At 37.7% G+C, this 26,942-nt stretch overlaps 1 protein-coding gene across 1 annotated transcript in view; it reads left to right on the top strand.

The window, feature by feature from the left end:
- Archease (protein archease) overlaps nt 1-26,942 on the top strand; it is a 57,405-nt gene that overhangs the window by 19,370 nt on the left and 11,093 nt on the right. Inside the window, exons 4-5 of the mRNA XM_090384744.1 lie at nt 11,979-12,031; nt 25,116-25,152. Of these exons, the coding sequence (XP_090240870.1) occupies nt 11,979-12,031; nt 25,116-25,152 (90 nt within the window). The remainder of the gene's footprint in view (nt 1-11,978; nt 12,032-25,115; nt 25,153-26,942) is intronic.

Below are 26,942 nucleotides of genomic sequence, written 5' to 3'. Positions count from 1 at the left end.
AATTCCCACTGCATTTGCAATGAAATGAATTGTCACACATCTGTCACTCAGCACCAGCTGCTCAACCTTTGCAATCGTCTCACTGTCTGTGGATGTTGATGGCCTTCCTTCTCTTAGCTCGTGAAAGACACTTGTACAACTGCACTGGAACTCTAGTTTCCACTTTTTACAGTGTCATAGGATGGATAATTCTGCCCATACATAGCTTTCATTTATTTGTCAATTTCCTGAGCTTTCTTGCCCTGCAAATGCAGAATGCAGGAACTTGATCACTGTTCTATACTCCACTTTGTCAACCATATCGTCCTTCCTCAGATTTCGGTCTGCACCTCTGGTGTACGATCACCTATGGGAATGAAATTTCATATGTTATTTATTGAATATGTAGACAACTTATTTTAAAAACAGCATCCTCCTACAGATGTTTTATCTAGGTCAGAGTACGAACTTTTTCATACCCCCCCTGTATAAGGCAATGGTCATGTCACACCATGAGTACTGCATACAGGTCGGGAGGCCTCATTTTAGGAAGGATGTAGAGTTGCTTGAGTGAGTACAGAGAAAGGCAACAAGATTGGTGAGGGGAACGAAGGGATTCTCTTACCAAGAAAGTCTTAAGTTCTGCAATTGCAGTGGCTGGAGACTAGGCAACTGCAAGTGATCTGATTTAGGTGTATAAGGCCTTGAATGGGCTGGGCACGGTGAATTCTGTTGAGATTCTTCCGCTTGCACAGATTATGAACCTGAGGGGGCATAAATTCAAATTGAGGAAAGACAGTTGTAGAATAGATGTGTGGAAATTTGCCTTTAGCCAGCAGGTAGTTGATTGCTGGAACAAACTTCCATCTGTCGTTGTGGAGGTTGATAGTTTAAATTAATTCAAGGAGGAACTGGACAAACTTTTAGATGAAATGGATGTGTGAAATTTTTTTTTTTTTTTGACTGATGCTACATAAGCTCATACACTTGCTTTCTTGCATCACATGCCTTTACTACTAATACTTTCAACTCAAATTTCATATTCATTTTTATAGGATTATAGTAGCTTACAAAATTTTTTATTATATGTTGTTACAGTCAGTCCTCGTATAACACGTGTTTACACCACACGAATTCGATCATACATGATTTATAAATAGGGGAACGATATTGTATATAACACGAACCGAATTCGCTTATGCACAATTCGCCTTTGTGTTTACAAGAAATGGCAGTTGAATGCGGAATCACCCCAACTGAACGCAACACGATAGCAATGAAGAGAAGATTCTGAAAATGTATTTATATTTTTTATATCAGTGAAGGGGAAACGCTTTTCGCCATAATAACGTAAAAACCCACACAATTCCAGCTATTGGTATTATTGCAAATGCAATTAGATCGAGTTTACTACCAGTTTATAACAGATTCCACTAGCAGAAACACAGCTGGAAATAGTTTTTATTGTTTTATGGTAGTAACCCCCCAGAAATGTGTTTTAGTAAAATGTGATCTAGTGAGGTGTTAGTGTGTCTCTACCTTTACGGTGTTGTTTATTCAGTTGCTACACGCACGCAGCTTTGTTTATGTGTATCAAGCGTGCCTCCTCATTTTGTAATTGTGCTTTATTCTCTAAAAATGAGTAAAATACTTAAAAGGTGTGAAAAGGAAGCGTTCTGGTGAAGACACTACAGATGCAGAAAGAAAAAGAAAAGCAATATCGATAAACAGAGGCGGACTGGGTCAAAAATTCTTACCCAGGAAAATTTGTAGCGGCCTCATACTAGCGTTTATGGCCAAAATCACGCCGGCCTCCATCCTCTTCTGGCCTCCGGCCCACCGGGGTTCCCCCGGTAAGGCTTATGGCCAGTCCACCTCTGTTGATAGAGAAAAAATATGAAATTTTGAAACACTTTGAGCGAAATTAAGACCATGTGATATTGCCCGTTTTACTGGCCTAAATGAGGCAATGCCAAGAATTAGAAAGAATGCAGAGAAAATAAAAACTTTCATAGCAACTCAAAGTGTAATTAAAATCCATTAGATCAAGACACAAAGAATTGGAAGAGATGGAATGGCTGTCATCTGTTTGGACAGAAAAATCAAACAAAAAACAAGTTTGCTTACAATAGAAGCAAAAGCATTACCAATATTTTATTAAGTAATAGTCTTAATAAAATACGTAAATATTTTATTACGATTATTTATTGTTTTTGGTAATGTTTTGGTTACAAATGTGTGTTCGATCTTGGGTGGTTGGCACATAACCCTATTTTTCCCATAGGGCCTGTTATTTATATTGCACGATTTTGCATTGCTTGAGGATTTCTAGGAACACAACTATCGTGCTATACAAGGACTGACTGTATTTACATACCGTGTAATAGTTGTACTTTCAACATAATGGTTAGGATGCTTACTATTAGAGTAATTAAAATTCAAGATTAATGTAAAGATATCAGTACAAAGTAAGAAAAATTAAATCATAGCGGTATGAATTCCATGATGGAAAAATTAAACTGATATCTAATTCTGGTGAAGAGGGGGGGTGGAGGTTGTGGTCATAATCTATGTTACATGATAAAGCACATAAAAGATTTTGCAAGTTATCTTTTCTTGTAACATAACTTACCCGTGTTGAACTTGTGGGTAAATTATCTTTGAAATTTTTAGTATTGAAAGCATATTATACTCATAATAAAATAACTTCTATCAAATGTAAGACATTGTTCCAGGAGGATTATTTATTTTTTTGCTTGATGTATGCATTTTCAACCAATAAATATCTACTTATTGCATCAATTCAATAATAGTAATAGTATTCACCGTATAGTGCAAGGAAGCCAGAGGTTTTCCAGAAGGAAGTAGATAAGAAAATACAAATTATATGCTTACCTCCTCACTTGTGAGGGCAACTTTTTCCAACAATCAATGACTCACTGGCTAAAAGAAAACCTCCTACAATCTAACCTAAACCAACAACACCTGTAATTTGAATTTATGGGCCACAGTTCTGGAATTCTTTAGAACAGTGAGAATTCCACCTTCATTCATTTTATTAATCCCTCTAAGAGGAATTAGTAAATAAACCTCAGTCAGGTCACCTCTGAGGTGCCTGGTTGCCACTCTCCGTAGCCCGCATAATCAGTCTTTCCTCATATGGTCGTCCTTCTGCCGATCTCACCATTCGAGTTTGGACCCTTTCAAGAAGCTCGATGTCTTTTTTCAGATGAGGTCTCCATACTTGAGCAGAGCAATCCAAATGTGGCCTTACAATTGCCTTACACATTGGGATTATGACCTCCCTATCTCTACAGGATAATGTTTGATAAATAATTGATTGGACACCATGGCTTTCCTGGCTGTCTATTTACACTCTTCAGTAAACTTCATATCTGCCCATGTTGTAGCTCGCAGATCCGTCTCCTTCGCCATCATTTTTAATTCAACCCCAACAAAGTACAGAGCACATAAAGCGAAGTTACTTAAATACAGCTTGGGGCAGGAGAAATCGTATACAAATTCATAAATAGAAGTCTTGCCAGTAGAACAAAGACTTCAGTTAGCCTTGTAACAGCTATATAATGATAAGAGGGGTTAACAAAGTAAGCATTAAACTAAAATTTGCAAACAAATTAAATACTAATATATATAAAAACGAATGCATACTGAAGTTAACTAGGACATGACTAGGCAATCTCACCAGATTTTCCCATTAGTGATTGTTGGACTGGTTTTTTTTTTGTTTTTTTTTATGTGAACCCCAAACACGAGAGGTATTAGAACCTATAGTACTTGGTACAGTGCTTGGGTTGGAGGTTGAGAAGATGAAAGAAGATATTTGTTGACATTGGACTTGAACTTCTGTAGATTGTAATTTTCAGGAAATACGTATGAAGGTTGTTCCAGAAAACGGCAGTTGAATGAATAAATGAGGAAGATGAAAAGTTGGTTCTGTGGGTTTGAAGTTGGACAGTAAATGGATGTTGGCTGGTGGCGGCACGTGTTTGGACTGTTTTGAAAGAGGGAATTATAGAAGCCAATTCAGAAGAACAGTGCCCATGGAAGTATCTGTAGAAGAGGTATGCAGCAGAAACAGTACGTCTATGACAAAGCGAGTGGAGAGACTCTGTTAGAGATGAATCATTAATTAACCTAACTGCCCTCTTCTGAATCGAATCAAGAAGCCTGAGAGAGGTTTTGGGAGCACCACCCCAGATGTGGGAACAATATTCCATGGCATGGCAGGGCGGATTTGCGATTTATACAGAGTGAGCAGCTGTTTGGAAGAAAAGTAACACCGAGAGTGAAAGAGAAAACCAAGTTTTTTAGATGCAGAGGAAGCAATATTTGTAATGTGCACAAGACTTCAGTTATAGTTCGGACACAGCATGGTTTTGTTAAGGGGAAATCTTGCCTGACCAATTTGATTGGATACTATGATGCAGTCACAAAAGAACTGGATGCAGGGAATAACTTTGATATTATATACTTGGATCTTAGAAAGGCTTTTGATACTGTTGCACATGGAAGACTTCTGCACAAATTGGAGGCAAATTGCTGCTATGGATAAAGGGGTGGTTGAGGGGGAGAAGACAGAGAGTGGTAATCAATGGACACTGCTCATCGTGGACTAATGTTATTAGTGGAGTCCCTCAGGGTTCAGTATTGGGTCCATTATTGTTTTCTGTATTTATAAATGATATTAATGATGGTATATCAAGCTTAATGTCCAAGTTTGCAGAAGATACAAAGGTTGGCAGGGTTGTCAAGGACACTACTGACACTATGCTACTACAACAGGATCTGGAAAGGTTGAGCAGATGGGCTGAGAGGTGGCAAATGAAGTTTAACATTGACAAATGTAAAGTACTACATATGGGAAACAGCAACCCCAGAGCAACATATCAATTCTGTGGTACTACACTGACAGTGGTAGAGAATGAAAAGGACCTGGGGGTAATTGTGCAGGCAGATATGAAGTTCTCTGAGCAGAGCAGATGGGCTGCAAGAGTAGCTCATGGTGTCTTGTCAATGATATATAGGAACTTTTCTAGCATGGATAAGGAGGTGATTATTCCCATGTATAAGGCAATTGTCAGACCACACGTAGAGTACTGTATACAGGTCTGGAGGCCTCATTTCAAGAAGGATGTAGAGATGCTGGAACGAGTATAGAGAAGGGCAACAAGATTAGTGAATGGAATAAAGGGGTGCTCTTACGAAGAAAGGCTTAAGTTTTGCAAATTACAGTGTCTGGAGACTAGGCACCGGCGAGGTGATCTGATAGAGGTGTATAAAGCCTTGAATGGTTTGAGCATGCTCAATGCTGATGGGATTCTTCCTCTTGCTCAGAATAATCACCTGAGAGGGCATAAATTCAAATTGAGGAAAGACAGATGTAGGATACACTTGAGGAAATTTGCCTTTAGCCAGCGGGTGGTTGGTTGGTGGAACAGACTTCCATCCCTTGTCGTGGAGGTTGATAGCCTAAATAAGTTTAAGGCTCAGCTGGACAGGTATTTCGAACGAACAGAGGGGTGAAGTGGAAATGGTTTTTTTTTTTTTTGACTGATGCTGCATAAGCTTGCTTTCTTGCATCACATGCCTCTACTAATGCTAATCAGATCAAGAGTATCACTCCCTCTAGTTGCCTCCCGAACTTGTGGTTCTTTTATCTGCAGATTCTTAATGCATGAAGAATCAGTATTGTTAATCAGATCAAGAATATTACTCCCTCTAGTTGCCTCCTGAACATGCTGCTGTAGAAAACAATCATCCAATAAATCCACAAAAGCCTTGCTAATGTGTGAGTGACCACCCCACAATTTCCAGTGTGTTGGTCTGGGAAATTAAAATCCCCCTTATAGGACACTGATTTACTGGACCACTATTTCTCTGTACAGTTGTTTATTGTACTCATCAGAGGCGTTAGGCCTGTAACACACTCCTCTAAATTTTGCTTTCCCAGTGCTTTTTGTGTACCCACACCACACTGACTCAACACTGAACTGTCCGTCCATGTTGACTGGCTGTACTTCCTTGGATTTTGTGTTTCTTAAATAATAGCGTAACCCCTCCTCACTTCCTATCCTGTCTATCCATGTCTATCCTGTCTATGTGAAGCCAGTCGACATTGCTGGAGAGAGCAGTGTCGAGGCAGTTTGGTGTGACAAGCATTGGGAGATCAAAATTGAGAGTAGGAGTGTGCTATAGGCCTAATGACTCTGATGAGTATAATAAGAAATTGTACAGGGAAATAGAGTGGGCCAGTAAATCAGAGAGTCTTATAATGTGGGATTTTAATTTCCCAGATATTGACTGGAATTTGTGGATTGGTCACTCGCACACTAGCAAGACTTTTGTGGATTTATTGGATGACTGTTTTCTACAGCAACATGTTCGGGAGGCAACTAGAGGGAGTAATACTCTTGATTTGATTATCAGTAGTGATTCTTCATGCATTAAGAATCTGCAGGTAAATGAACCACTAGGTGGCAGTGATCACAGTGTGGTGAAGTGGGATTTACTCAAAGAGGTAACTACCATTAGGGGTAAAGGGAAGGGTTATTGCTTTCGTAAAGGTGACTACGATGGACTGAGGCAGTATTTAAATTCTATACAGTGGGACCAACTGATGATGTTACCAACAGCAAATTCAAAATGGGAAGCAATCAAAGAACTTATCTTGGAAGCTACTAGGTTTTACATACCAACTAAGAAATATTGTTCAAGGTTTAGGCCTTAGTGGATGTCAGATGAACTAATGAGACATATGGCAGAGAAGAAAAATGCATGGGATACGTACAAATTAACACGTGACACAGAAGCCTATAATAGATGCAAGTTGATCTGTAACCAAGTTACAATGGAGGTTAGGCAGGCGAAGGCAGACTACGAGAAATCTTTGGCAAGGGATGCAAAGAAAAACAGCAAAGAGTTCTTACTTATGTAAACTCTAGAAGGAAGGGGATGAATCAGATTGGTCCACTTGATGTCGATGGGTCAACTGTTGATGATCCTGCTCAGGTAGCTAACAAACTAAATGAATATTTTGCATCGACATTCACACATGAGGAGTTATTCAGAGAGGGGAATGCCAGAGGTGTATTCAACTCTGACAGTAAGCTAGAGAATCTTGTAATAACTGAGAGTAAAGTGGAGGAGAAATTGTTGAAGATAAATACAAGAAAGGCACCTGGGGTGGATGGGACCTATCCAGTTATATTAAAGGAGGCAGCAAAGGAAGTAAGCAAACCGTTAGCTATAATTATGAGAGCTTCCTTGGACTCAGGGGAAGTACCCATGGACTGGAGATGTGCAAATGTGACCCCAATTCACAAAGGAGGATCAAAGGGCGACACAAATAATTATAGACCTGTTAGTTTAACTTCTGTTCCCGGAAAATTAATGGAGGCACTGGTTAAAGAAGCACTGCAGGATCATCTAGACAAGACTTCAGTTATAGCTCAGACACAGCATGGTTTTGTTAAGGGGAAGTCTTGCCTGACCAATTTGATTGGATACTATGATGCAGTCACAAAAGAAGTGGATGCAGGGAATAACTTTGATATTATATACTTGGATCTTAGAAAGGCTTTTGATACTGTTGCACATGGAAGACTGCTGCACAAATTGGAGCAGTGTGGCATTGGAGGCAAATTGCTGCTATGGATAAAGGGGTGGTTGAGGGAGAGAAGGCAGAGAGTGGTAATCATGGGACACTGCTCATCGTGGACTAATGTTATTAGTGGAGTCCCTCAGGGTTCAGTATTGGGTCCATTTTTGTTTTCTGTATTTATAAATGATATTGATGATGGTATATCAAGTTTAATGTCCAAGTGTGCAGACGATACGAAGGTTGGCAGGGTTGTCAAGGACACTACTGACACTATGCTACTGCAACAGGATCTGGAAAGGCTGAGAGGTGGCAAATGAAGTTTAACATTGACAAATTTCAAGTACTACATATGGGAAACAGCAACCTCAGAGCAACGTATCAACTCTGTGGTACTACACTGACAGTGGTAGAGAATGAAAGGGACCTGGGGGTGGTTGTGCAGGCAGATATGAAGTTTTCTGAGCAGTGCAGACGGGCTGCAAGAGTAGCTCATGGTGTATTGTCGATGATATATAGGAATTTTTCTAGCAGGGATAAAGAGGTGATTATTCCCTTGTATAAGGCAATGGTCAGGCCACAACTAGAGTACTGTATACAGGTCTGGAGGCCTCATTTCAAGAAGGATGTAGAGATGCTGGAACGAGTACAGAGAAGGGCGACAAGATTAGTGAATGGAACAAAGGGGTGCTCTTAAGAAGAAAGGCTTAAGTTTTGCAAATTACAGTGTCTGGAGACTAGGCACCAGCGAGGTGATCTGATAGAGGTGTATAAATCCTTGAATGGTTTGAGCATGCTCAATGCTGATGGGATTCTTCCTCTTGCTCAGAATAATCACCTGAGAGGGCATAAATTCAAATTGAGGAAAGACAGATGTAGGATAGACGTGCGGAAATTTGCCTTTAGCCAGCGGGTGGTTGGTTGGTGGAACAGACTTCCATCCCTTGTCGTGGAAGTTGATAGCCTAAATAAGTTTAAGGCTCAGCTGGACAGGTATTTCGACCGAACAGAGGGGTGAAGTGGAAGTGGTTATTTTTTATTTATTTATTTATTTATTATTATTTTTTTTTTTGGCTGATGCTGCCTAAGCTTGCTTTCTTGCATCAAATGCCTCTACTAATGCTAATGCTATCCTTCCTGTACACATTGTACTCCCCAACTTCCATTTCTGCATTTCTTATATCTGTGTGATACTACGTCTCTGATATCCCAACAATATCTGCCTTTGATGTTTTGACCAACACTCCCAATTCATCAAATTTATTTACCAAACTCCTAGTATTGGTGTACATGCAAGCACGTGTTCCTATTCTTAGCTACCCTAACAAAGCCCATGTATTTACTTATTCTGCAGTGACCCACAGCAGTCCCTGGAATCCCCTGCACCTTGTTTTCCAGGCTGCTGCTCATTCCAATATAAGCAGAAAAAAAATCATTTTCACCTCTGCTAGCGACTACTGTTAATCTACTAGTCCTTGTATCCCCTCCCCGAGCTAGCAGTTTTCTGGCCCACCTAACACTGCCTCGATAGCATCAGCAAAAATTCTTGCACCCTTTCTATTTATGTGTATCCTATCCCTGTAGAAGCAGTATTTCCTGTTAACAAGCACAGACCAGGCTGAGAAAAATTCTACCCCTTGAGCCTTGCACAATTTCTCCAGGGCCAAATTGATCACAAGGCTCTCATATACTTGCTCCTATTGTGTCTTGGTAGAATTGCAGACACTTTCAAATTCAACCCTAACCCGCGGCTTTTTTTTTTTTTTTAACATTGACCTGTACTTGTTAAGAAATTCCTCTGGTCTTCTAGTCTTAATCTTATACAGTCAATACTTGTATAACCCGTGTTTACACTACACGAATTCGATCATACCTGATTTATAAATAGGGGAACGATATCTTATATAATATGAACCGAATTCGCTTATGCATGATTCGTCTTTGTGTTTACAAGAAATGGCAGTCGAACGTGGAATCACAGCCAACCGACCGCAACACGATAGGAATGAAAAGAAGATTCTGAAAATGTATTTATGTGTTTTATTTATGTATTTATGTGTTTCAGTGAAGGGGAAACACAATTCACCATAATAACGTAAAAACCAACACAATTCCAGCTATCGGTATAATCGCAAATGCAATTAGATCGAGTTAACTACCAGTTTATAACAGATTCCACTAGCAGAAACGCAACTGGAAATTGTTTTTATTGTTTTATGGTAGTAACCCCTAGAAATGTGCTTTAGTAAAATGTGAAGTGTTAATAGTGTATCTCTGCCTTTATGGTGTTGTTTATTCAGTTGCTGCACACGCGCGCAGCTTTGTTTATGTGTTCAAGCGTGCCTCCTCATTTTGTAATTGTGCTTTATTCCCTAAAAATGAGTAGAATACTTAAAAGGTGTGAAAAGGAAGTGTCCTGGTGAAGACACTGCAGATTCAGAGAGAAAAACAAAAGCAATATCGATAACAGAGGTGGACTGGGTCAAAAATTCTTACCCGGGAAATTTTGTAGTGGCCTAATACTAGCATTTATGGCCAAAATCACATCGGCCTCCGGCCCACCGGGGTTTCCCCGGTAAGGCTTATGGCCAGTCCGCTTCTGTCGATAGAGAAAAAATATGAAATTGTGAAATGCTTTGAGTGAAATGAAAGACCATGTGATATTGCATGTGCTACAGACCTAAATGAGGCAACGCTGAGAATTACAAAGAATGCAGAGAAAATAAAAACAACTTTGATAGCAGGAACAACTCAAAGTGTAATTAAAATCCATTAGATTAAGACACAAAGAATTGGAAGAGATGGAACGGCTGTCATCTGTTTGGATAGAAAATCAAACAAAAAACAAGTTTTCTTACGATAGAAGCAAAAGCATTAGCAATATTTTGTTATGTAATAGTAGTAATAAAATACGTATTTTATTACGATTATTTATTGTGTTTGGTAATGTTTTGGTTTTTGTGTTCAATCTTGGGTGGCCGGCACCTAACCCTATTTTTCCCATAGGGCCTGTTGTTTATATTGCACGATTGTTTCTAGGAACACAACTATCATGCTATACGAGGACTAACTGTATTAGCATTATGTTATAATGCTAACATATGGGTCATCATCATCAGCCCTTTTCAATCCACTGCAAGATGAAGGCCTCTCCAGCAACTTTCCAGTTCCTTCTGTTTTTGTGCAATGGCCATCCGTTTACTACCTTGTGACTTATTGACTTGTGAATTTCATCTGTCCATCTCAGTCGTCTTCCAGGTTTTCTTCTAGCTACCCTAACAAAGCCCATGTATTTACTTATTCTGCAGTGACCCACAGCAGTCCCTGGAATCCCCTGCACCTTGTTTTCCAGGCTGCTGCTCATTCCAATATAAGCAGAAAAAAAATCATTTTCACCTCTGCTAGCGACTACTGTTAATCTACTAGTCCTTGTATCCCCTCCCCGAGCTAGCAGTTGGCTACCATTCTGTTATTTTCTTAGTCCATCTGTCATCATGTCTTCAAGCTGTGTCCTGCCCAAGATCATTTCAGTTCTTTAATTTTGATAAAAATGTCATTTGCTTGAGTTTGCTGCCTAATGCATGTGTTTCCCTTATCTAACAGTCTGATTCCTTAAATAATTCGTTCCATTCTTCGCTTTGTAGTTTCCAGCTTCTCTTCCATTAATTTGGTGAGTGCCCAAGTTTCACTTCCTTTCACTTTCATAAGTAATGGTGGAGAGTATACATTTGTTCATTATTTTACATTTCAGACAAATTGGGATATTGCTCCTCAGTATGTGACTATATTTCCTGAATGCTATCCATCCAAAATTTATTCTTCTCTTGACTTCCAGTCATTTATCATTATTACAGCTAATGACTTATCCCAGATTTGCTGTAATAATGATAAATGACTCCACCTTTTCAATTACTGCTCCTTTAACGATTATATCCCATTCTGTTGCGTTACTTTTGTTTTAGCCATATTCATCTTTAGTCCAAAATCCTTACTGCATTGCTGATTAAGAATTTCTTCTAATTCTTTGGGATTGTGGCTTATGACACTGTTATCTGCAAATCGTAAATGGTTTAGGTACTCTCCGTTCACATTGACTCCTTTCTGCGACCAGTCTAATCTTCTGAAATCTTTCTCAAGGGCCAATAAACAACTTCGGAGATATTGTGTCTCCTTGTTGAACTCGTTTCTCAATTTTAAATGGGTAGTTTTGGCCAAGTGCATCAGTTTTAGGATTTTTTTTTTTTTTTTTTTGTTCTAGGTTAGAATTGACTGTCCCTCTCTGTATATAGGAGAGGAGCAGTCAGTTTTGAAAATATTCAATTTACTGGCAAAATAATTTCTTCCTTTGTATAATTCAATGTTTTCTAAATTTTAATTTCAGAAAGTGAAAATTCTCCATTTTGACAGAACAAACTTCAAGATTAAAGCACGTGGGTAAGTTTTCTGGATTATTGGAAACTACTTTTGAAATTTTGTATTCAAAACCTTATTCTCATAAAATAAGTTATATTGAAAGTAACAAATCAACACGCTGTTCCAGTATGAGCCTGATTAAAGGTTCATTTAATGAACCTTTAATCAAGTGTAGTGTAGTGTAATGTGATGTTCAGGTAGACTAGTATGGCTGATTTAGGCTGAGCAAAAAGTTAATTAGACAGGGATTAACTAAAAAAACTCAGGGAAGTGGCACCTCCATAGCCAGGTGGGAAGGAGCAGCAGTGCATAGCACATGCTTCTTGATTAGACCGGGGTTTGAGCCCGTCACCACCAAATACGGAGGATGCGGAAAGGTCAGGAATGACCACCGCATATTCACTGAGCAATATGTCCTTAGTTGCTAATGCTTCTAAAAACCAAATAACAAACAATAACAAACAACTCTGGGAAGCATGATGAGCATAAATAACTTATGATAATGGTTGCTGCTGGTCAGTGGAAGAGCAGTAAAGGTAGCAGAAAGATATACGGTTGGAGCTCTTTATAGTGACTTACTTACCAGGGAAATGAGAAAAATTGTCATTATATTGAAAGGATGTACTATCAATTAGTTCATAAAATCAGAAAAAAGAAAAGTTTGGACATTTAATGTAATTCTACTAATACAGTATAGTATAATCTAATTTATAATGTACAGTGTTCTCCCCAGAAATTTTTTCCAGCCGGGTGGCATTATGAAGTAGCTGGGGGGAAGTGTAATACTTCGCATAGTATGTTCAAATTAATATTGATCAAGATCAGTTTTGATCTTGATCAATATTAACATTGTTTTGCCTTTTCATTGTCACTGCATTTTTCACCTTCAAGTATAAGCAGTGTTTTTTTTTTTGTAAAAAAAAATAGGTGCCGGTACTCATTCTTTGCTATCAGGAAAAATTAAAAATTAAAAGGATATTAAAAGTACAGTACTCTAAAAAATTATTTCCTAATATTGTTACTTAGTAGTAATGTTTTTGGAATAAGAACAACAAAGTATATTAACACACAGTTTATAAGCATAAATTTATTATTCAAGTATATAAAAAAAATAAGTAAATGTTTAAAAAATAAATAAGTAAAAATTAGTAAAAAATAATAAGTAAAAATTAGTAAAAAAATAAGTAAAGATAATTTCATAATAAAGTTTTTGTAGAATATTCCTAATTTTTATTTTTTCATCCAACACACTATGCTGACTTCTTACTGTTTGTGTCTTTTGCTGAATGATGTTTCCGAATCAGCCATGAATCAACATATTTGCTGGATCGAAGTGTGTCAGCGGCGGGCCCCACAATTTTAATTAAGAAATAGTAGTGAAGAAATTGTTTTTGTCATCAGCCGAGCTGTGGTTCAGCTGACTCTCAGATTCGTTTGTGAAAATCCTCATTCACATTCACTTCATGAAATTGGTGTAGTACCCAGAACGTAGTTCAGGTGTAGTTCATCAAATGCTCTTCAATTTTTCTGAAACTGTCTTTTTGATTAGGGATTCCCAAAATGGATGAATTGTATCTCTTTCATTTAATTGAAGCCTAATTGACAATTTTCTAACTTCATTCTCACTAAATAAATTGATGAGCTTGAGGTGCTAGTCAAGACATCAAAGGCAGATATTGTTGTGATATCAGAGACATGGTGTCACACAGATATAAGCAGTGCAGAATTGGAATTTGGTAAGTACAATGGACAGGAAGGGTTATGCTGTTAGTTAAGAAACACATAAAATCTAAGGAAATGCATCCAATTTATTTTGGTGGACAATGCAGTGTTGAGTCTGTTTGGTGTGAAATAAGCACTGGGAAAGGAAAAATGAGAGTAGGTGTGTGTTATAGGCCTAATGAATCTGATCGGTATAATGAGCAATTGTGCAGAGAAATAGAATGGGCCAGTAAATCAGAATTTCTTATAATGGGGGATTTTAACTTTCCAGATATTGAATGAAACTTGTGGGTTGGTCACTTGCACACTAGAAAGACTTTTGTGGATTTATAGGATGACATGTTTTCTACAGCAACATGTTTGAGAGGCAACCAGAGGGAGTAATACCCTTGATCTGATTATCAGCAGTGATTATTCATGTATTAAGAATTTTCAGATAAAGGAACCACTGGGTGACAGTGATCACAATGTACTGATGTGGGAATTACTTAAAGATGTAACTACCATCAAGGCTAAAGGGAAGGGCTTTTGCTTTCGTAAAGGTGACTATAGAGGTCTCAGACAGTTTTAAATTCTGTACAGTGGAATCAACTGATGTTACCAATGTTGAATTCTAAATGGGAAGCCTTCAGGGACTTAATTTTAAAGACTACTAGGCTTTTCATTCCAACTAAGAAAATACTGTTCAAGGTTTAGGCCTAAATGGATGTCAGATGAATTAATGAGGCTCATGGCAGAGAAAAATAATGTATGGCATGCATATAAAGTATATCAGGTGACACAGAAGCCTGTGGAAGGTATAAACTAGTCTGCACAAAGGAGGTTAGGCAGGTGAACAGATTACGAGAAATTTTTGGCAAAGGATGCAAAGAAAACAGCAAAGAGTTCTTTACTTATGTAAACTCTAGAAGGAAAGGGATGAATCAGATTGGACCACTTAACAAGGATGGGTTGACTATTGATGATCATGCTCAGGTAGCTGATAAACTGAATGAGTATTTTGCCTTTACATTCACACAAGAGGAGTTATTCAATGATGGGAGTGTCACAAGTTTATCAAATGCTAACAGGGAGCTAAGTGATTTTGTAATAACTGATTGCAAAGTGGAGGAGAAATTGATGAAGTTAAACATAAGGAAGGCACCTGGGGTGAACGAGATCTATTCAGTTATATTAAAGGAGGCAGCAAAAGAAGTAAGCAAACTCTTAGCCATAATTATGAGAGCTTCCTTGGACTCAGGAGGGGTCCCCATGGACTGGGGGTGTGTAAATGTATCACCATGAAGTTTTCTGAGCAATGCAGACAGGCTGCCAGGGCAGGTCATTGGGTTTTGTCAATGATATATAGGAATTTTGCTAGCAGGGAAAAGGAGGTGATTATCCCTCTGTATAAGGCAATGGTCAGGCCACGCCTTGAGTACTGCGTACAGGTCTGGAGGCCTCATTTTAGGAAGGATGTAGATTTACTCGAGCGTGTACAGAGAAGGGCAACAAGATTGGTGAGGGGAATGAAGGGATCCTCTTATCAAGAGAGGCTTAAGTTCTGCAAATTGCAGTGGCTGGAGACTAGGCACCTGCGCGTTGATCTGATTGAGGTATATAAGGCCTTGAATGGGTTCAGCACGCTGAATTCTGATGGGATCCTTCCACTTGTTCAGATTACGAACCTAAGGGGGCATAAATTCAAATTAAGAAAGGACAGATGTAGAATAGATGTGCGGAAATTTGCCTTTAGCCAGCGGGTGGTTAATTGCTGGAACAAACTTCCATCTGTCGTGGAAGTTGATAGGTTGAATAAATTTGAGGAGGAACTGGACAGGCATTTGGAGGGAATGGTGTGATTTTTTTTTGGCTGATGCTGCATAAGCTCATACATTTGCTTTCTTGCATCACATGCCACTACTACTACTACCAATTCACAAAGGAGGTTCAAAAGGTGACACAAGTAACTATAGACCTGTTAGTTTAACTTGTGTTCCGGGAAAAAAAAAAAAAAATGGAATCACTATTTAAAGAAGCATTGCAGGATCATCTAGACAAGACTGCAGTAATAGTTATGACACAGCATGGGTTTGTTAACCCTTTGCCTGTCCCGTGCATCACATGTGATACACACGACGTATTTTCTATACGCTTGTGCATCGCATGTGATACACACTTACTGGAGTTTTAAATACGTAATAAATGTCTGAAACTTACTCAGTTTTTCGATCTAAACGTGTTATAGTTTGTCTTCCAACTCAGTGTGCATCACATCTGATTCACAAAGCGCAAGAATATGAATTATCTGAAATAATATGGTGGAGTTACTAAATATATAAAAAACACACAAATATAAATAAAGTAGCTTTTATTTCTCATTCAGTACACTACATATTATTATTTATGGTATTCATTGAAACAAGGTAGGCAAAGTGGTTTGTCACATTCGACACATTCTGTTGAGACTTGTTTAGATTTTTTCATTGCTGCTTTGCGATTTTCCTTCGATATGATTTTTGTGTAACAATGACACCTTCTCCGAACGAGTTTTCTGTCTTCTCTTCTTGGTATATTTCGTAATGTGTGGGCCTTTTTAGTTGGTTTATTTGTAGAACTTTTATCAGCCATACCCAGCAGAGATATCGTAACAGCTTTTGAAAATGCTGCTAGCTGGATTAAAAGTAACTATTTCAAACGAATATACGGCTTAGTACATGCGAAATATATGTGGACAGGCAAAGGGTTAAAGGGAGGTCTTGGCTGACCAATTTGATTGGATACTATGTGGTTACAAAGGAACTGAATGCCAAATATAATTTTGATATTATTATTATTACTAGCCACATAGTGCAAGGAAGCCTGAGGCTTATGTCATATACTTGGATTTCAGGAAAGCTTTTGATACTGTTGCACATGGAAGATTGCTGTACAAATTGGAGAAGAATGGCATTAAGGGTAAGTTTCTACAATGGATAAAGGGATGGTTGAGTGGGAGACAACAGAGAGTGGTAATCAATTGACACTGCTCTTCATGGACAAATGTTATTAATGGAGTTTCCCAGGGTTCGGTGTTGGGTCCGTTGTTGTTTTCAGTATTTGTCAGTGATATTGATGAAAGTTTTTTAGATTTAATGTCCAAGTTTGCAGATGATACAAAGGTTGGCAGGGTTGTTAACAACATTATGCTACTCCAACTGGCTCTAGACAAGTTGGGCAAATGGGCTGAGAAGTGGTAACTGAAGTTTAATATTGACAAATGCAAAGTACTGCATATGGGTAGCAATAAGCGAAGAGAAATGCACCAACTGTGTGGTACTACACTCAGGGAAGTGGAAAAAAGACCTGGGGATAATTGTCCAGTCAAATATGAAGTTTGCTGGGCAGTGCAGACAGGCTGCCAGGGCAGGTCATGGAGTCTTGTCAATGATATATATGAATTTTGCTAGCAGGGACAGGTAGGTGATTATCCCATTATACAAGGCCACACCTAGAGTAGTGTGTACAGGTATGGAGGCCTCATTTTAGAAAGGATGTAGAGTTGCTAGAATGAGTACAAAGAAGAGGAAGAGCAGAACTTAAGCCAAGAAAGGCTTAAGTTCTGCAAATTGCAGTGCCTGGAGAGTGGGCACCTGTGAGGTGATCTGATTGAGGTGTATAAGGCCTTGAATGGATTGAGCAAGCTGAATGCTGATGGGATTCTTCCTCTTGCTCAGACTAAGAACTTGAGGGGCCACAATTTCAAATTGAGGAAAGACAGTTATTATTATTATTATTATTATTATTATTAGCCATATGGTGCAAGGAAGCCTGAGGCTTATGCTGCACCAGCCAAAAAATATTTCCCGAATCATCCTGAGAGAGAGAGAGAGAGAGAGAGAGAGAGAGAGAGAGAGAGCGCGCAAGAGTCAGAATTAGAAAGGAATCACCAAGAAAGAGAAGAATGATGATATTCAGCTCAGGACCCTGGGTGTGCCAAGCCCATACTCACCAGATGTGAGCCCCTGGGGTTATTTTTGTAGAATAGATGTGTGGAAATTTGCCTTTAGCCAGCGGGTAGTTGATTGGTGGAACAGGCTTCCATCTTTAGTTGTGGAAGCTAATAGCCTAAATAAATTTAAGGCTGAGCTTGAGTTGGAGAGGCATTTGGAACGAATGTAGGGGTGGAATGGGAGGGTTTTTTTTTTTGTTTTTTTTGGCTGATGCTGCATAAGCTTTCTTGCATCATATGCCTCTACTAATGCCAATGCCAACATTTCATGTTTAGGTTTAATACCTTTGTTGTCCTCATTTTCCTTCTCTCGTCATCGATGCTGTCACTAGTTCCTAAATTTGAATTTTTTCTTTTCTTTTTTTTGAAACTGTCCAAAATGTCGTGTCATTCGAATATTCAGCTACTGTGACCATGTAAACAGAGATAGGGAAAATTTGCAGAAAAATGTGGATAACACGAAACAACAGATGATTATTTGTTGGGGTGAAAGAAAATCACTCTCTCCTAATTTTCAAACGGGGGCTTACAGTTGATTCACAGCAGTGTCTAACCTATGGCCTGCGTGGAAAGTGAATTAAAACAGCATTTTAAATTTTGCTAATCTTCGAAAAAATTTTCTCATTAAATGTTTTGTTTAGTAAATGTAATCGTGTATTGTACTTAATAAAATTTTAGAATATTTTCAATTTCAAGTGTATCATTATTTTTATTTATTCACCTTATATTCATCTTAAGCAGTGATCCTTTCAGGTTGTAAATTTTCTAAAGTGAGCATTTAAAGGAAAAAGTAAGGTATTTTTTTGAAAAACAAAAAGTCATAATTTTAATAAAATCTAAAAAATAAATTAGTAACAGATTTGCATTTTTTTTGTATATAGCTTGAAAATAAAAAACGGTAATGTGAAAACAGAAACTTCCTTTTACTTTTACAGCTGTAACAAGATATGGAAAATGTAACACTAATTTTTTTTGAATCACTCAATACGGCCCCCGAAAGATTAACTTTGAATATGGCCCCTGTACGGGAAAAGGTTGGACACCACTGCAGTAGAAGGTGAACCAGAGCCCGTTGGGAATACCCCTTGATCTGCTCACTGTTGATCAGCACGACTTCTCCGTATGTGAGACAGGTGGTCGGATAGCTTTTACCAGGTACCACTAAGTTGTAGAATGGTAATCCCTTTAGCTCTCAATTCTTGCTTAGCAGCAGCACTAATTTTCTAAATTGCCAGAAGTGCGAACAATACATATCCAATTAAGTCTCTCCTAAGACGTTTGTTATATGAAAATTTTCTTCGCTCAACTGAAACTATTTTAAATGTAATTTCCAAGAGTAATTAAAAAAAAAAAAAAAAATCTATCTAAACGGAGTTCGTTAAACAGAGGTCTGACTGAGTAATTTAGAATTCTAAAAATGGTCATAAAGGTTTATATAGAAAATATCCTAACAATAGACAGTGAAAAATGCAAATTTAGTTAAATAACTTTAAGGTTATTTGAAAAGTAGGTAAACGTGAAAAAATTTGCGGAATATTACAAATTTCAAAGTGTACAGCATCCAAACATCACAGGTCACTGTTAATAAAGGTGCTGGTATGCCATACTGTTACGTACCGTCCCAAAAAAAAGCATTGAGTATAAGTATTATTTCCAGTAGCAACTTTTATGAAAGTTCGGCTTCATCAGCATTAAAGATGTCATTCTGATCATATATCAGTAAAACATTTTTATATGATTCTCCTTTCATTCTTTCTTGGCTTCACTGTTGACAGCTACACTTTAGCCATACAGTTTTCTGTATGGCTAAAGTACCTTATCAAATTTCCATAAAGATGGCCTATGATGACTTTTAAATTTCTGGAACCATCCACCTGAAACCTTCAATATTCATCTGATATGCAAATGACTCAACCTTATGTTTAAAAGATTTTCATCTGTAGGAATTGACAATGTATGGGAGAGAAATATGTATTTTGGGAATATATGCCCTGATTAATGACACGGCTGATACCTTGAAGGATGAATTTTGGGAGGATTTGAGAGAACTAATAGAAAACATCCCTAAGAACAAAGTTATTTTTAATGGTGGATTTCAATGCAAGAGTAGGAAATGAACAAAATAGCAAAATTATTGGAAGATTTGGAGAGAAAGAGAGGAATGACAATGGAGATAGACTATTCAATCTTTGTGAACAGTTCGACTTGAGAATAAACAACACAAGAATATCCATAAATATACTTGGTCACAGGAGACAAGACAAATTAGATCAGTTATAGATTACATTATTTCAGGGACATACGTATTGAAAGATGTCAGAATTTATAGAGGAGTCGAATGTAGATCTGACCATTTTCTTGTTAAAACCACGCTGAGGTGGAACTGGATTAAGGAAACAAGCGTGGACAACCAACAATGCAGGGAAGGGGAAATGCTACAAGGGGATCAATTTAATGTTGAACTACTTCAGGACGACAGCATTAGAAACAACTTCATCCAGAGATGCTGCAATTAACATAGAAATAAAAGGTAATACTGAAGAAATCTACAAATATTTAAAAAATATTGTAAAAAAAAAATAGCTCATGAAATTCTAGGCAAAAAGAAGAGCAAAGGACCAAAAAACACCTGAATTACAGAGAAAGTAAGAGCTGCTGTAGAAGAAAAGAAACTTGCATATCAGAGGAATATTTATGTTAAAAAGAAGAAAATAGCCAATCAGTTGGTAGTAGGAGCAAAAAATGAAGAATGGGAAAGGAAATGCGCGACTATTAATAGCAAATTGGGCATTTAAAGCGATCAGCGGAATAGTAGTAGTAGTAGCAGCAGTGGCATTTGATGCAAGAAAGCAAGTGTATGAGCTTATGCAGCATCAGCCAAAACAAAAAAAAAAAAAATCACACCATTCCCTCCAAATGCCTGTCCTCCTTAAATTTATTCAACCTATCAACTTCCACAACAACAGATGGAAATTTGTTCCAGCAATTAACCACCCGCTGGCTAAAGGCAAATTTCCGCACATCTAATCTACATTTGTCTTTTCTTAATTTGAATTTATGCCCCCTTAGGTTCGTAATCTGAACAAGTGGAAGGGTCCCATCAGAATTCAGCGTTCTCAACCCATTCAAGGCCTTATACACCTCAATCAGATCACTGCGCAGGTGCCTAGTCTCCAGCCACTGCAATTTGCAGAACTTAAGCCTCTCTTGGTAAGAGGATTCCTTCATTCCCCTCACAAATCTTGTTGCCCTTCTCTGTACACGCTCAAGTAAATCTACATCCTTCCTAAAATGAGGCCTCCAGACCTGTACGCAGTACTCAAGGTGTGGCCTGACCATTGCCTTATACAGAGGGATAATCACCTCCTTTTCCCTGCTAGCAAAATTCCTATATATCATTGACAAAACCCCATGACCTGCCCTGGCAGCCTGTCTGCATTGCTCAGAAAACTTCATATCTGACTGCACAATTACTCCCAGGTCTTTTTCATTTTCTACAACCTTAAGTGTAGTACCACACAGTTGGTACGTTTCTCTGGGGTTACTTCTACCCATATGCAGTACTTTGCATTTGTCAAGGTTGCCACTTCTTAGCCCATCTGCCCAAATTATCTAGATCTTGTTGCAGTAGCACACTGCCATTACTGTCATTAACAACCCTGCCAACCTTTGTATCATCTGCAAACTTCGACATTAAGCCTGATATACCTTCATCAATATCACTGATAAATATACAAAACAACAGTGGACCCAACACCGAACCCTGTGGGACTCCACTAATAACATTAGTCCACGAAGAGCAGCACCCATTGATTACAAATCTCTATCTTCTCCCACTCAACCATCCTTTTATCCATTGTAGCAAATTACCCTTAATACCATTCTGCTCCAATTTGTACAATAGTCTTCCATGCGCAACAGTGTCAAAAGCTTTCCTGAAATCCAAATATATGATATCAAAGTTATTTTTTGTATCCAGTTCCTTTGTAACCACATCATAATAACCAATCAAATTTGTCAAACACAACTTTCCCTTAACAAACACATGCTGTGTCTGAATTATTGCTGCAGTCTTGCCTAGATGATCCTGCAATGCATCTTTAACCAATGACTCCATTATTTTACCCAGAACAGAAGTTAAACTAACTGGTCTGTAATTACTCGTGTCACCCTTTGATCCCCCTTTGTGAATTGGGGATACATTTGCACATCTCCAGTCAGTGGGAAACTCCCCTGAGTCCAAGGATGCTGTCATAATTATGGCTAAGGGTTTGCTTAGTTGCTTTGCCGCCTCCTTTAATATAACTGAATAGATCCCATCCACACCAGGTGCCTTTCTTGTGTTTAACTTCAATTTCCCCTCCACTTTGCTCTCAGTTATTACAAAATCATTAAATATCCTGCTACAATTTGATAACCTTCTGCCATTTTCAAACTTTAATAATTCCTCATGTGTGAATGTAGATGCAAAATACTCATTCAGTTTGTTTGCTATCTGAGCAGGATCATCAACAGTCGAACCATCGATGTCAAGTGGACCAATCAGATTCATCTCCTTCCTTTTAGAGTTTATATAAGTAAAGAAATCCTTGCTATTTTTCTTAGCATCTTTTGCCAAGGATTTCTCGTAATCTGCCTTCGCCTGCCTAGCCTCCTTTGTGACCTGATTACAAACTAGCTTATATCTGCCATAGGCTTCTGAGTCGCTTGATAATTTTTATGCATCCCATGCATTTTTCTTCTCTATTACGAGTCTCATTAGTTCATTAGTAACCATTTAGGCCTAAACCTTGAACAATATTTCTTAATAGGTATGAAACTTTTAGTAGCTTCCACGATTAATTCCTTGAATGCTTCCCACTTAGATTTTACTGTTGGTAACATTGTCAGTTTATCCCACTGTACAGAATTTAAAAACTGTCGGAGACAGTTTTTAAATTCTGTACAGTGGGATAAACGGAAGCAAAAACCCTTTCCTTTACCCCTGATGGTAATTAAATCTTTAATTAAATCCCACGTCAGTACATTGTGATCACTGCCACCTAGTGGTTCCTTTTTCTGCAAATTTTTAATACACGAATGATCACTGCTGATAACCAGATCAAGAGTATTACTTTCTCTGGTTGCCTCTCGAACATGCTGCTGCAGAAAACAATCATCCAATAAATCCACAAAAGTCTGACTAGTGTGTGAGTGACCAACCCACAAGTTCCAGTCAATATCTGGGAAGTTAAAATCCCCCATTATAAGACATTCCGATTTACTAGCCCACTCTATTTCTCTGTACAATTGTTCATTGTACTCATTCGAGTCATTAGGCCTATAACACACTCCTACTCTTATTTTTGCTTTCGCAGTGCTTATGTCACACCAAACTGACTCAACAGTGCACTGTTCATCTATATCAACTGGATGCACTACTTTTGATTTTATGTTTTTCTTAATTAACAGTATAACACCTCCTCCCTTTCTATCCTGTCTATCCTTTCTGGACACATTGTACTCCCCAAATTCCAGTTCAGCATTCCTTATATCTATGTGACACCACGTGGAATCGTGGAAGGTCCTTAAAGACTTGAGAAAACAGAATAAACACAATGCTGGCTTGCAATTAATACCTTTGAAAGACTGGATGAAGTACTATGAAGGACTCTTAAAAGAAGACTGGGAAGCGTTCAGGATGGTGGAGGATTTCGGTGTAGAAGACTCTGGCTTAAAAATTTCTGTTAGGGAAGTGGAACCCTTGCTGAAGGAAGGAATGGCAAATCACCTGGATCTGGAGGAGGAGGCTGTTGCATGTCACCAACACTTTTCAAAATTTATATCTACATCTGCCTAAGATCCTGGTCAAAAAAATGCAATAAAATGGGATTGCTGATTAATAAGAACACCTATATTCACAGTTTACTTTTTTTGCATTGACGACTATGCGTATCGTCAATTGTTTGAAGAATATAAACAATGGGTCTAAAAAATACATTTTAGCAAGACTGAAATGTTGTCTTCAGGATCAGGACACATTCTAAATATTGCAGGTTTTAAAATCAAACAAGTCGATAAATTCAAATATTTGGGATCAATCTTACAAAGTGATGGATCATCCCAAGCAGAGATCAATAAGAGAATTGCAGATGGCAGAAAGGCTATCGGCATGTTAAATTCTGTTCTGTGGAGCAGAAATATCCTAAATAAAACAAAGAAATCTATATTTCAAACGATTGTACAAAGTGTTCTATTGTATGGAACGGAAACCTGGACATTGAATAGGCAAGTGGAAAACACATTGCTCTCCATAGAAATGGATTTTTGGAGACACTCAGCAAGAACTAGAAGAGACAGAAAATGGAATGAAGACATATGAGAGAAAATGGAAGTGGAAAAGAATATTATTGACACTATCAAAGAAAAGCATTTAACATGGTATGGACATATAAAATAGATGCAAGAAACCAGATATCCAAAGGCTATGCTGGAATGGACACCTCCTGGAAGAAGAAGAGGAAGACATGGATGGATGGAGTACGGGAGTGCTTGAATGCCTGAGGCTTAACTGACCAAGACACCTTGAACCGCAATTTTATGGCGTGAAAGAATTCCTACCAAAAAATAACTTGTAGGCTCAGGAAACCCATTGTGAATGGAAACACTCCTCTTGAAGAAGTAAACATTTTTTGCATCACTAGCCATTCCAAGAGTACCTTTTGAATATCCAAATACTTTACCTTTCACAATCTGATCCTATTTGGTGCAGTAGATTTCTCTAAGCTCTATCTTTTTTTGATCTTTCAGAGTGGTGAACAGTGTACTCAGAATGTCAAGCTGTTTAGTGATGGCAGTCTTAGAATGCGCACCGTCATCTGCAACTTGTAAAATCTTACTTTTATTTGTGATTGGTAATGAACATAGAGTATAATTAAATGAACTTGTAGTCAAACTTACCATTACACCAAATGTGAGAAATTGCCAATGAGCCTCAATAAATTAGAATTACTTCATTTTAAAGTGTGAATATTATAATAAAAAGAGTGAAAAACAAGTTAGTGTGTTGGAAATAATTTTTGGGTTGTCATACAGAATTCATTCATCTTTCAGGGTCATTATAAGAAATGTAAGATATCATTAGGTTTATGGAAAGTGGCTGGGACGACTTACAATAGGTCATTATAACATGGTGGGATATTAAAAAAGTTGCTATAAAGAGCTTTGACTGTGGTATGAAACCTCTGGAAAATCACACAAAGATCTGATTAGAATTCCCCTTTCTTCTCTTTATACATCTGAAGTTAATTCCTCACCTTTTACTTTGGACATGTGTGTTTTACTTGATTAGATGCTCTTCACGACAGTAGAGGCAGTTTGTATCTCAATGTTTTATGCTATATAATTTCTTAATGACAAATTTTTGTTTTTCAGGTATGGAGAAATTTTTGACATTGACAAACATCCTCAAGTAAGTCACTTTCTATTCTGTATTTTGAATCACTCATCTTATGTTCAGCACCAACAAGCAGCCTGCTTGTTGACTAAAGTTTTCTAATTTAGTCTCTTGATGAATTGTTCATCTAAAAAACTGTTGATCTAAATAGAAAGCATAGTTCTTTCTTATGCAAGTTATCTTATTTTGATATTTTCTTTTTCAAAATAATTCTATACATTAGGTTACTGTTTCTCCATCTTTCAGTCAAGAACCAAACTAAATGTGTCTAAAGGCCTATTAAATTCAAGACAGAATTTGGTTTTCAATGGTAGATCAATGGCAAAATAACAAAACAAAAATTTGACCTTTAGTTATACAAAGACTTACACTCAGCAATGAGACAATTTATTTAAACTCTACAACTTGATTGTTTATGTTAGAGGAACCTACCCCTGACTTACTGGGGTCTGCCAATTTTGGGCAGTTATTTATTTTTTTTTTTTTTTGGAATACTGACTTATGCTGTAATTAAAAATAACCACACTAAACATGTAAATAGCTATATGATAACGGTCTTGAACTTCTTAACAATTAACCGTTTCAGCATACTAGACAGACTATGCACAATACCAAGATAAACACATTACACCCGATGGGAAAAATATAATTACCAAGTAACTAAACAACAAAAGAAAATTCTTCTTCCGTGTACATACAAGGAAGGAGAATTTTCACAATTCACTACCCTTCCATTAATCCCCTCCCAACCCTGCTTTTCGGCAGTGACGACTAATAAAGTGGTAGATGAAAGGTTTCTTTCTTCCTAATCTTATCCTTTTACACATGATCACCATAAATCTTAGCATTATTAAAAGAATACTGATTAGAGAACCACTTACGTTGCTCAACAAAATTTGTAAAACGAATACAGATCATTTTCTGATAAATTCTGCTTGGGTAGGAAGTTCCATTTTCATAGGGAAACTTGCAAATAAAAAATCTACTGGAATTTGATGGATGCTGTCAGTATAAGTAGCTGATAAAAGGTCTTCTTTCCTTAGCGTAAAACCAGCTTACCTTGTATCTCAAGTATCTCATCCTGTTAACACATTCATGCCAGATGAAAATCACAAATTTAACCCTGGAGCAGGAGTTTGCAAGGCATTTTTACAAATTTATTTCATTCTGGTGAGAAGCTACTTCCTGGATGCAGTTGCCCTAAAATGAGAGTTGGTGTGATTTTGCACTTAATTAGCACAATTTTTGAGCTAAAGCAAACCACTCGAGTCACCCTGCCAGATAAACTGTCACTGACATAATGGCCACTGCAATGAACATATTACGCTTTTGATGGTATCACAGTCACTTTCTTCATATTGTTGGGAAAATAAGAGCATTAGATGAATAATGAGAGATGATTTCTGTCAAAAATTGCAGCAACATACTCATGGAGGTGCTCTACTTAATGACTTTTGATGTTCGCTTATTTTTTCTGCCACAAAATAACACTGATTTGTCTATTGTTCTAAAAGCGCATTCTCTTAAAAAAAGTTCCATGATTACTTTTTGCACGGTAAGAAAATTTGCAAGGCTATTTAAAAAACAGTCTCTTGGTTCGTTCAGGATAAATGCCTGCTTAGAAGAACCACCTTTGAGGAAAAAATAATTATTCTCCAATGTAATAAGAATTCATTATTTATATCAAATACGAGGGGTTTCCAAAAAGTAAGGTAACACATTTTTTCTCTCAATGACTAATAATACGAAGTTGAAATTACATGATTACTGTTTGCACGGTAAGAAAATTTGCAATAAATAATAAA

The sequence above is a fragment of the Mastigoproctus giganteus genome, chromosome 11 (assembly GCF_048544385.1).
Source record: "Mastigoproctus giganteus isolate SK-2022 chromosome 11, ASM4854438v1, whole genome shotgun sequence".
NCBI classification, from domain to species: domain Eukaryota; kingdom Metazoa; phylum Arthropoda; class Arachnida; order Uropygi; family Thelyphonidae; genus Mastigoproctus; species Mastigoproctus giganteus.
The sequence above is the reverse complement of the archived record's forward strand: the minus strand, read 5'-3'. Positions and strand labels throughout refer to the sequence as shown.